At 44.6% G+C, this 12,356-nt stretch overlaps 1 protein-coding gene across 6 annotated transcripts in view; it reads right to left on the minus strand.

Moving 5' to 3' along the window:
• FNIP2 (folliculin interacting protein 2) overlaps nucleotides 1-12,356 on the minus strand; it is a 132,700-nt gene that overhangs the window by 24,160 nt on the left and 96,184 nt on the right. For 5 of the 6 annotated variants that reach the window (XM_029939448.1, XM_029939432.1, XM_029939457.1 and 2 more), the window contains 4 exons: nucleotides 9,983-10,129; nucleotides 9,695-9,864; nucleotides 1,969-3,322; nucleotides 899-1,055 (listed from right to left, as the gene is read on the minus strand). In XM_029939448.1, coding sequence (XP_029795308.1) covers nucleotides 899-1,055; nucleotides 1,969-3,322; nucleotides 9,695-9,864; nucleotides 9,983-10,129 — 1,828 coding nt within the window. The remainder of the gene's footprint in view (nucleotides 1-898; nucleotides 1,056-1,968; nucleotides 3,323-9,694; nucleotides 9,865-9,982; nucleotides 10,130-12,356) is intronic. The other variant, XM_029939462.1, reaches the window with a different exon arrangement.

Consider the following 12,356-nt stretch of genomic DNA (forward strand, 5'->3'; position numbering starts at 1 on the left):
AGGTAAGAAGCCAAATTCCAATTTTCTTAATGCAGTGAGGACTTTCCCTATTGCACAAGATACATTATGTTTCCAGTGTGAAACATCTATTTTTGCACATCTGTCCAATAGCAGCTCAATTAAAAACAGGCCCATCAGACTGACACTGTTTCCTTAACTGCTCAGTTCCTGTCACGCTGCAGATAGCAGGAAAGCACTTAACGGCAGCCATGAAGCAATTTTCCAGGAAGACTTGTTAATCTTTATACAGTCATCCTCATGCAGCCATCAAAGTGAACTTAATGACAAATCAGTTAAAATAAATTACTTTTAGGAACTTGTAAGGATCAGATAAAAAGCAAACCATATGTGGCATCTCTTCGGCCCTCCCCGTGACGGCATATAATTGTCACCATCTGTGCTGTTTATTCTGTTTGCCCGGCCCGTCTGCCCTCCAGATCCAGTCTTTGCCCTTCTCTGTCCTGCGCAGGCCCCAGGAGGCTGACCTCTGTGGACCTCGGGACTGTATCTGCATCGGCTTTGACCTTGCTCTCTAGCTGCCAGCTGGGCTCAGCCAACGAGAGGTACAGAAGAGCTCAGAGGCTGAAGGGAAGGGGTGTCAAGGAGTTACCCTTCCCCCTCCCCAGAGCTCACACAGCTCCAGCTCTCCACAGCTCTGGTGGCACTGCCCTCCACTAACCCTTCAGGCCCGCGTGTGCCCGCAGCTCCCAGCTCAGGCGAATCCTGGGTCCTTCCCCAGCCCTTGTGTGTTGCTATAACTGTCCCCCCCCCCCCGACCCCCCGCCTCTCTAGAAACAATCCTGTAACTGTGCCCCTGTCAGTCTGGACACCTGTTGCTGGCCCAGACCCTGGCGGACATACTGTCAGCAGCCAGAGGCTCCAACCTGGGATCACTTACATGCACTGTGTGGACAAGATCGGCCACCAGACACTGCTTCAGCTTCTCATCACTGCTGGTCCCGTGAAGCACCAGGTCAGGCATGTATGTGGGGCAATAACCTGCCAGAAGTGAGCGGCCAAAGTTTCTTACATTTGGATTGCTGATGCTTTGAGACCTATAACAAGATTGGTCCATTAGAATACACAATTAAACATGTACGCCCTTCTTGTATTACCACTGGAACAAAACCCCTCAATAACACAGGTACAAAAAACAGACCCAGGGTGATCCATTTCACCAATCCTCCAGTAAAGCGGATCATTGATGTGGGAAAAGGAAGGGGGTGGAAAGAGAAAAATAATTTTTTTTTTGATGGAAGCTTAAAAGAAACAGTATTTTCTGGCACATAATGATATAATGTAGCTCACATCAAACATCTACCGGGTGGTCTGTGTCAAAAGAATGAAGAAAGAGAAAGTCTACTGAGAGGGGTATGGGGGACACTTGCCAAAAACCTGGCTTTCGGAACTCGGCACATCTGCACAGGGTGATGCCCCCGCCAGTGCAGAAGAACGGAAGAAATTTCTAATTACTGCTTTCAGTCATCACAGACCAAATAATCGACCTGACGGAGTGTTAAGGAAGAGGTGTTGTTTCCCAACCACATCATGCTGCTCTGAGCTGCAGGACAGAAGCCACACGGTGAGGGCAATCCACCACCTCCGACGCAAGGCATCTGCGGCCTGCCATACAACTGCCATTCAGATGACAGAAAACTTAAATCCCTGCTCACCACCACCACCGTCACCTCCACCATATCCTTGAGCTTCCCAAAATGTCACCAGAGTTGCAAAGGCAACGACTTGCCTCCTGGCTCAGAGGGCTCAGACGCACTCAGCCACTGTCATCCCCCTAGGAGAAGGGGCAGGCTTGAAACCATGTGCATTGGTGGGATTCACACAAATCCTCTGAGAAAAATGCTATTATGTGTAAAACAGCCAACTGCAGCTAATGTGATCATGCGTGTTAAGTCGGGAAAACAGTATTTGAACCCAGTTCCTCCTGCTTCCCAGCCTGCCCGGTGTTACCTGGGCAGGGGCAGCTCCACTTCCAAGGATCCGTCAGTCTGGTCATCGCTGTGTTCTAGATTCAGCGAGGCTGAAGCACACGCTTCCTCGTCACTGTCTCCGAGAGCGCTGTCTGAGCTTTCGTTTCTGGGAATGTCTCCTTCCATCCTGAAGCTGGCCTTACTGTCAGCATCCCCACAGGGGACTTCTGCAGCGCCTGAGAAGCCAGAGTCCTGCTGTGCACACCTGCTTGGAACAGGCTGGATCAAAGGTCCCTCCGCATCCTTCAGATACAAACCTCTTGTCTTCTCCAGAACACTCATTCCAGCTCCTGCCGCACCGCCATCAGGTGCCAGCGCGTCAGCGGACTGGCCGGGTTGCCCAGCGGCATCTGCCACAACCTCGCTCCCGATGCCTCTGTCCTCAGCAAAACCCCTCTCAAGGTCACTTTCACCCCTCTCAGAAGATGGGTTCTGAGGACAGGGGACATTCTTTTGGAAGCCAGGTGTAAAGGAGCGCCGAGAAGCCTGCTGGTCCTGAGCCAGGCCCGCAGCCATCCCAGACTCTGCCGAGCGATGGCAGGCTGACTCTGGATACTGTCTACAGGCCATTAGCCGCTTCTCCATTTTTTGTGTGCGGCTTTCAAAGTCAGACTCTGGAGATACGGAGCTTCCAATTTGGAAGGTGACCTTTTCTAAGGGAGGCTTCTCCCAGGAATGTCTGTCAGGGCAAGGCCAGGCTGCTAAGCGGTCCGAGAGTTTCCTGGGCACCTCCCCTTTCAGCTCCTCACTGACAGGCCGCTGGCCGATCTTCACTCCTGCCCCCAACCCCTCACAGCTGGAGAGCCTTGAAGAGCCATCTCGTGGTGCCTCTGTTTCACGTTCTTCCTCCCCACAAAACGTACCCTGAGATTTCCAAGAGCTGTCCAATACTGGCTCTTGGAATTCCATGCCGCAGGCCTGGGCATTCTGCTCTGCCTTTTTGTTTCCTTCTTTGTCAGGTTTGGGACACAGGTCCCTAGTGTCAGTATACTCTGGGGACACACCCAGCCCCTCAGGCCTGGGGCCCCTTCCCTCAGCCATCGTGGGTGGCAGGATGGGGGGAAGCAGAGCAGGCTCACTCCTCACCGTGACCACCACATACTCAGAATCCTCTACCTCTCCCCTCTCCAAGGCTGTGGTGATATTGCTCCCATTTAACACTTGGTCACCTTCACTGTGAATCCCACTCCAGGTCAGCTGATTCTCTTGCAGCTCAGAGCAACGGAGAAAGTAGGTCAGGACATAAAGTATGCGTTGGACCAAATCCTTCTGCTTCCCCACCACCACGGTGCGAGTCAGCCTCACCGGAGACCCAATGGCTCCATAAAGATCGCCTGGAGAGCAAAACAGACACAAAGTTGCTTGAGGCAAGCATGTCATGGATGCGTCAGCCTTTACAAGACAAGAACAGAGGACTTACACTCCCAATTTAGGGTTGCTTCTTCACACCCCTGACTGGGGCAAAGAGGTAATTCCTAGTAATGGCCATGTTTTAGTTGTGCCTCTGTAGGGGAAAGTGTGAGGCTGTGGCCCACCATCCTGGTCGTGGGTACAGGGCTGGTGTACCCAGCCCGTCCCCGTGCTTGTTAGGCCTTCCCACTCAGCTCGCTGGGCAGGCCAGTTCCCACTAGACCCAGCTGCCTCAGCACGTGACCAAGTCAAATACTGTATCTTGGAAACAAGAATGATGGGATGATTTTTTTTTTTCCCAGAAGACTCCCAGGACAATAGATCTTGGGGTAAAATCCAAACTCAAGGATCTCTGAACAAAAGTGTAGTGAATCAATTCAAAATACTTAATGAAATGGCCTGCTCAGAATCCCCTCAATACGTGCGTGCACACACACACCAAGTAGAATCAATGTGATTAACAAGAAGAAATCACTTAGTCATGAATAATGAATCTGAATATTTTCCATTACTTCACATGAAAATCCTACTGGAAGAAAATATGTCCCATAAGTTATATCCTGACAAGTTGATTAAAAACTATCTAATGAACCACAAGAATTTAGTTTAACAGTGGAAGAAGGCCTAATAAGAGCAAATATGTCAATGAGCCCAGCAGTATAAGGTTTCCATCAAAAGAACTTGTTAAATGACTCTTAAAAGTATTTCCGTTTGATAATCTGATTACTGTTTGATATGCTTTGATAATAATAATACTGACGATTACAACAAAAAGCCAACATTTACAGAGTGTGCAGGCACAGTGCTAAGTGTTTCACGTGGATTTCTCCTGTTTATTTCCCTGCATAACCGACCCTGAGTTAGAAACTATTATTATGAAAACAATCAGAATGACGGAATAAATCAAAACTTGAACAGATACTAAATAAAGGAGAGGATGTACGTGGTAACAGTTACAAACAAGAACTCAGGAAGTTAGAACTCATCTGAAGAATGCATCTAGAGAGAGAAGGGAATGCATTTTTATCAGGGTACATACTAGATAAAACTAATTAAACCAACAGATTCAGACAGGGAAAAGTTATGGGAACCATCAGGAAGTGCTTGCCCCTGGGAGCCATCAGGAAGTATCCCCTCTGGAGAGAACTCCCGAGTGTAACACTACTGCTCCTGAGAACATTTAGAGGGCAGGACACAAGTGACTTTAAAGAATCCTCTCTATAAAAAGATTACAGGCTAATCGAGCTTTATCTTTGAGGCTTTTGCAACTGACAGATCATTCAGGAATTCAAATGAATAACTCAGGACTATAGTCTGATGCTAGGACAGAGTACTTCTGTTTGAAAAAACTTTCTTGACTGCTCATTGCTGCAAGGAGATCAGTCATTTCAGGAATTCAAGGGCTATTTTTGTTAAATAAGTCTCAATGTTAATAAAGAGGAAAACCACTACATAGCTGACATCTGGTACAAAAAAAAAAACACAGAAGAAAGTAAGACCACTTAGAATGACAATATTTGTTAGCAATGCATTTAACATTTGGTACTGCACATTTCAATAAAAGGAAAAAAAGAAAACATAGAAGGCTATTAAAAATACAATCTATGATGCCTCCCGCTTTGGTTTTCTTCTTCAATATTACTTTGGCTATTCGGGGTCTTTTGTGGTTCCATAGCCTCTACTACAAAGCTGTCATCATCAAGACAGTATGGTATTGGCACAAAGACAGACACATAGACCAATGGAATAGAATAGAGAACCCAGAATTGGACCCACAAATGTATGGCCAACTAATTTTTGACAAAGCAGGAAAGAGCATCTAATGGAAAAAAGCCTCTTTAGCATGAGGAGGACGGTAAACAGAGAGAGGGTGGGAAAGGTGGGGGATACGGAGGGAGACACGGAAACAGAGGGAGAAACTGAAAGAAAACGTTTCTAAAGAGAGACAGCAACATGCAGAAGAATGAATCTGGACCACTTTCTTACACCATACACAAAAATAAACTCAAAATGGATGAAAGACCTGAATGTGAGACAGGAAACCATCAAAACCCTAGAGGAGAAAGCAGGCAACAACCTCTTTGACCTCAGCCACAGCAATTTCTTACTTGACACATCTCCAAAGGCAAGGGAATTAAAAGCAAAAATGAACTATTGGGACCTTATCAAGATAAAAAGCTTCTGCACTGCAAAGGAATCAACAAAACCAAAAGGCAAACAACAGAATGGGAAAAGATAGTTTTTGAGTACTAGACTGACAAAGCCACTAATTTTAGAGTAGATTCCTTTGTTTTCATGAGTAGAATTTTGTAAAATGAAGAAGTTGCACAACAATGTGAACAGTCTTAACACTACTGAACTGTACACTTAGAAATGGTTGAGATGGCAAATGCTACATTCTGGGCTTTTTATAAAAAGCACAATTTAAAATACATATTTCGGGGTGCCTGGATGGCTCAGTCAGCTCAGCGTCTGACTCTTCATTTCAGTTCAGGTCATGATCTCACGGTTTATGGGTTCAAGCCCCATTTCAGGCTCTGCACTGACAGCACGGAGCCTATTTGGGATTCTCTCTCTCCCTTGCTCTCTCAAAATAAATAAATATTAAAAATATATACATAATGTAAACTTAAGAAAAGTGAGAAAATGAAAGACAGGTAAAAAAGCATCTGAAGGTGAAGGAGAGAGACGAAAGGCAGAGAGTGCAGGAGGCCAGAAGGGTGCTGGGTGTGGGAGAGGAGAGACCCAGAGGGAAGGAAACAACTGGCGTGGAGCAAGGAGGAGAGAGAAGAGCAGGCGGAGGAGGAGAGAGCTGCCCCAGAGAACAGATAGAGGGGAGAGTCCAGAAGGAGGAGAGGCAGACAGAACAAAGGGTAAGGGGAAAGGAGAAGGAAAGGAGGTTGGAGGTGAAGAGGTACGAACAGCAGAGAATCTGTGAGAAGCAAAAGAGGTGAGGAAAGCAGTAAGGGTGATGCCCACCGAGGGGGATGAGGGGAAGTACCGAGGGGACAGTGAAAGGACAGAAGCAGGAAAGCTAGAAACTGAAAATGCAGGAACGCCATGAGGAGGACAGTAAACAGAGAGAGGGTGGGAAAGGTGGGGGATACGGAGGGAGACACGGAAACAGAGGGACAAACTGAAAGAAAATGTTTCTAAAGAGAGACCAGGAGAGAAGCCAAGGATCTTAAAGGGCCACTTACTCCTAGATTACACTCTAATAAGTGTGTATGCCTTTACACAGTGCTTCCCGAATCCCACACGTAATTTATTCTATCTTTATTATCATTTAGTTCAAACTATTTTCTAATTTCTCTTGTGAAGTATTATTTGCCTTTTAGGTTATTTTAAATGGGTTGTTTAATTTCTGAGGAGGTGAGGATTTTCCTCGTATCATTTTTTAAATTGTTTCCTTATTTATAGTCTATTTCCACTGCATTCTGAGAGATATAATTTAAACTTGAGGGGAAAAAATGAAGAAATTTCAGATATTTTTACTTATATTATTTTAAACCAATTATCCCAAACATTTTATGAGGAGAGAAGCTGCTTTTCATTTCCACAAGTTCTTGAAGTCTTTAGTGTCAAAAAGAGAGCCACATGTAACTCCTTCAATCAGCAGTGAAAGAAACTGCCTTTCAAGGTTCGCGTACCCATCCCACGACAGAAATACATTGTACGCTGCAACCTCACTCACCCCCTGAAACAAACATTTTACAAAATAGTATATGCGTCACTCTGATAATTTCTATTGTGTAGACCCTTTTAAATGCTGTCTTGACCCACTAAAGTGCTTCCACAACCCACTAATGGCTGGTGATCCAGCTTTGAAAAGTCCTTGTGTAGCATGCTCGTGGTAGCTCCTGTCAGCAGGGGGTGAGGACGCGGAGCTCCTGGAGAGGAGGCTGGTGAGGCATGAAAGAGCCCGAGGGGCTGGCTGCTTCCAGTTCTCTCCCCCCACCCTTCCTGGGGGTGCCAAGGAACCACGCAGGGGAGGGCACAGCGGTGGTAGATGCTCTGGCAAGCGTTCAGATAAGCCTTTGAAATAATTCAAGATAGAGTCTTTTCTATTACTTGGGAAACTGGAATAAAATTACCTCTGCACATTGTATATTCCCAGAAATTTATATTTTCCTATTTACTGTGACTTGGTAAATATTTAATACAAATAATAATAAGTGGAAGTGGCTCCCCTGTCATATTCCTGAAGCCGCTGGACTTTTTGTAATGATGGAAACGCAACCACCATTTACACTTGGCGTTTACAGAGCTATCACATGACTCTGCTAGGGCCTCAGCTCCTCTCAGCTCTGTCAACAGCCAGACCCCGGCCGGACTGTCTGAAGGAGAGGAGGATTGGACACTTGCAGTAGTACGTGACCTACTACGTGACCGTGAGCTCATATAGGAAGGGACTTTGCCTTGTAATGCTGAACACAGGCTCTCAATTAGTTAAATTTCAAATGAGAAGCATGTCTAATTATAAATACATTCATCTAATTAAATGCACACTGGTTAATTAGCATTGTTTTTAAATGGGTGACCCAGCAGCATGAAACACTATGTTTCCTTAATATCAAGCCCCCTTCTCTTTGCCACTTAATGATATTGCATTTCTTTTCCAGACTTTTGTTCTATAACAAGAATAATAATGCCCTGTCCTCCCCGGACTGTATGACCCACAGGAAGGCATGCTCAGAGTTCTTTTCTGAGCTTGGCACTGATTGGTTGTATAAGTCCATTTTTTACATCTATAAATTCTTTAATTAATTCATTTAACATATACCTATTATCCCCCTAACTGTGAGACATATATTCTCTTTCTTAAATCCAGGTCACAAGGGCAAGATATCTTTATTATCTGTAATGTGAGGACAATAGTAATAGGTTTGGAATGAGAATCTAATTAATCAACACATGTAAAAAGCACTTAAAACAATACTTGGTTCACAGCGTCAGCTTTCATTATTGTTATTATAATATGTTGTTTTCTAAGATTAGAATGCGCTTCCCTAGTCCGTACTTCTGGAAAATGCCTTTTTAACATTTCATCAAGCAAGCCTTCCTTGAAAATCCCCTCCATCCTCTCACTTTGTCTCCCAGTGCCCCTCTAACATTAATATTTTCATCAGCAACATAAATAACAGAAGTGCTTTATATAGAACTAAATCCCACAGCAGCCATGAACTAGTTATCATCCCATTTTACAGGTAAAGAAACTGAGGCACAGAGAGGTTAAGTCACTTGCCCCTGGAGACTGGATTTGATCTATGCAGTCTGGCTCTGGCACCTATACCCTTAACCTTCACACTATACTGTCTCTGTCTTGCATCCTTCTCCTACCAAAGGAGCAATCAGGATGTTCTGAGATCATCGGAATACAAATCTGCCACCTCCATTAGGCGCCTAGCTTCCCCAAGGTAAGCAGCATGTGTTAACTCCACATCCCTGGCATCTAGCATAAGATCTGGGTCAGAGTGAGGAGCAATTTTAACTTTGTCAGTCTACATGATTGATGAGTGAGAGGTCCAAGAGTAGACCTCCTGTCCACATGAACCCAAATAAGCCACTTTGATCTCATAAGTATAACCAACTTTGCCAAAGCATTAGATTTCTATACCATGCCTATGTACAAAGCTTTAAGGAAATAAATGCCATCAGCTAATTGCAAGGAAGTGGGATGGAGAAAGACAAGGTTCCTAAATCAAGCTAAAGTTATAAAGGCAGTAAAATTATAGTATGTTACTTTCTTTTTCTCCTATTTTTCTCCCACGGAGTCCATCCTTGAGGGCCATGGTTCTCAGCCAGAGAGTGTCTTGCCACCCAGGAACAATGTTTGGAGACATTTTTGATGGTCACAACTCTGAGGGGGGTTTTCACAGGTTTTCACTGAACACAGGCCAGGGGTGCTGCTAATACCCTAAGTGCACAAGACAGCCCTCCCAGCCCCCACCCCACAACCAATTATCGGATCCAAGTATCAGTAATGCTGAGGGTGAGAACCCCTGCTCTGGGTGAGCTGCCGCTGGGGTATGGGAGAGAGATTCACCTGCACTGCTCCGGAAGAGCATGACAAAGCTGCCGGCAGCAGGGGGAGGACAGGATGGGACTGCCTTACAGCTAGACTGTGGGGGCCAGTCTCCTGCAGTCTGCCTGCCCAGTGACGACACCTCAATCGCCGGGATGGAGAGCCGATATCTCCGGAACTTATATTCTGTTCCAAGGAATATTCCAGCAAATTCTAGCATTTTCTCCATTCCATCCCACAGAGTCTCCGAATAGTCAAATTAGGTACTAACCCAGCTGTGCCCAGAGAGGATTATATGGATGTGTTTTGGCCAGCGTGTTCACTGACTGAGAGGTGCGTTTCTCTGAGAAGGCTTTAATGGGAGGGTGATCAACAGGCATGACCGTCGGTACCCAGGCCAGGTGGTAGGTTAACACTGCAGTCAGCAAGGCAGCAAAAAACCTTGGAGAAATGGAAGAAAACACAACCAGATGAGTCAATGCAGGAAGAGGCATGTCACATACACCACAGACACTGGCCATGGAAGTTGCAAAAAAGGCTTCTGGGATTCAAAGCTTACTGATTTTTGTTGATCTGTTCTATCAGAAGCGTAAACTCCTTGAGGAAGCGCTGGCAGAGCTGGGTTTTTTCCAAGGTGCTGGACATCATGGTAAGCCACACGGGTTCAGCTATCCTTGGAACAGAATATAAGTTCCAGATAGTTCCTCTAGAGAAAAGAGGAGAGAGACATAAAACTGTCACAAATATTATTTTGGATAATCTCTGTATAAAGGAATAAAGAAGAAAACAATAATCTGGATCTACATAGCCCTTAAGGGATTCACGCAGTATATAAAACAGGGATCAGCAAACTACGGTCCACAGGCAAAACCTGCCACCTTTTTTGTAGATAATATTTTATTGGAATAGTGCCATGCTCTTTCATTTACACTTAACCTATTGCTGCTTTTGCATAATGGCAAAGTTGAGAAGCTGTTACAGAGACTCTTTAGGAAAAGGCATACTAACCCTTGAGGTAGAGTATCCATTTTTAAAATGATTTACTTTCATAATGCCTGGTATCAAAATCTACATCTGTTTTTATAGTAAAGAAATAAAGGAAGAAAGAAAGCACGTGCTATTTAAAAAATGTGACCAAAGGCAACTCAGCTCTCCCAACTGCTAGTTAGTCTTTAGTTCTACAAACCAAAGCACCCTATTCATTTCAGATGAAAAAAACGACACAAATGGCTTTCTTCATGATACCATGTACTGAGTTTCCGTATGGACTAACAGAATCAAATTCTTAGAGCTCTAAGCTATCAATGAAACTGACAAATGTAGCTCTGTCACTTTACAGACTTAGAAACTGAGGTCTAGAGAAATTAAGTTACTTACGTAAGACCCTGAACGACAAGGGCAGGATGAGACCTCAGGTCTCGCAACACCTGGTGCCAAGGGCTCTCCTCCAAGCTTCATGACTCATGAGTGTTTTTCCAAAGAGCACACTAACGTAGCTTAGGACCTCCACTGGAGGACATATTCACTCCACATAAAGATATATAAGACATATTCTGATTTTCTAGCTATTTGCCTAAACTGAGATACAAGAGAATGCCACTTTGTCCAAAAAACATTTGCTGAGCTAGGTAGCACTGACAAGTTACAGTCACACAGAACTGAGAATTATTTATTAAAACTAGGTCTCCAGTTGGTAACACTGTACTTTGTCACCATTTCTGAAGGGGTAGGTTATTGAAATAAGAATAAGACATTGTCTTTGAATAAGTGAGGCTTTCCGGTTCTGTACTTTCAGAACCTTGACCTCTGAAAAGTTAATCCATTCACTGAGCTAGCACAACTTCACACTATTTCTCAAATATATGACTTAGGTCTTAACAATCACCAGATAATGACAAGTGTGCTAGCTGAGTACTTTATACATAATTCAAGGTTCAAAGACCACTGGAGATTTTGTCCTAAGTAGTATTATAGAATTCACCAACATATCTCAATCATTAAAAAAAAATGTTCTAGGGACACCTGGGTGGCTCAGTCTGTTAAGCGTCCGACTTCGGGTCAGGCTATCATCTTGAGATTCATGGGTTTGAGCCCTGCTTGGGGCTGTGTGATGATGGTGCGGAGCCTGCTTGGAATTCTCTCTCTGCCCCTTCCCCAAGTGTCTGTGCTCTCTCTCTCTCTCTCTCTCTCTCTCTCTCTCTCGTTCTCTCAAAATAAATAAGCTAAAAAAGTTCTAAAATTCTAAAAACTATAAATTTTTTTTCGTATTTATTTATTTTGAGAGAGAAAGAGAGAGAGCACGAGTGGGGAAGAGTGAGAGAGAAAGGAAAAGAAAGATTCCCAGCGGTCTCCACACAGTCAGCACAGAGCCCAATGTGGGTGTTAGCGTGGAGCCCAACATGGGGCTCGATCTCATGATCCGTGAGATCATGATCTGAGATGAAATCAAGAGTTGGACACTTAACCAACTGAGCCTCCCAGGCACCCCTGTAAAAAGTCTTTTCTCTTTCAGCTACTGAATAACAGTTTGACTTACTAGCTTATGACCACTCTGGAATATGATTCCACTCCCATTGAGAAACTGGCCCAAAGAAATGGTGCAAGAACCCCAGGTCAGCAGGGTGAAGGAGAATCCCACCCTCTACACTACAGCTTCCTACCCAAATATTAGGAGCAAGGACTACAGACAACCAGTCTCCAGAGTACAGAGATCATGAATTAAAAACTGACAATGAAGACACACCAGAATACTTATGAGAGGTCACTGGGTGTAAACAAGGACTGTCCTGGTAAGCTAGAAGGTATATCTGCTTGACACATATACTCTCTCCAGAAACACTTTGCTCTTTTTATTTTTGTTTCTTTTTAATTTTTTTTAAGTAGGTTCCACTCCCAGTGTGGAGCCCAACGTGGGGCTTGAACTCACAACCCCG

The sequence above is a fragment of the Suricata suricatta genome, chromosome 1 (genome assembly GCF_006229205.1).
Source record: "Suricata suricatta isolate VVHF042 chromosome 1, meerkat_22Aug2017_6uvM2_HiC, whole genome shotgun sequence".
In the NCBI taxonomy this organism is placed as follows: domain Eukaryota; kingdom Metazoa; phylum Chordata; class Mammalia; order Carnivora; family Herpestidae; genus Suricata; species Suricata suricatta.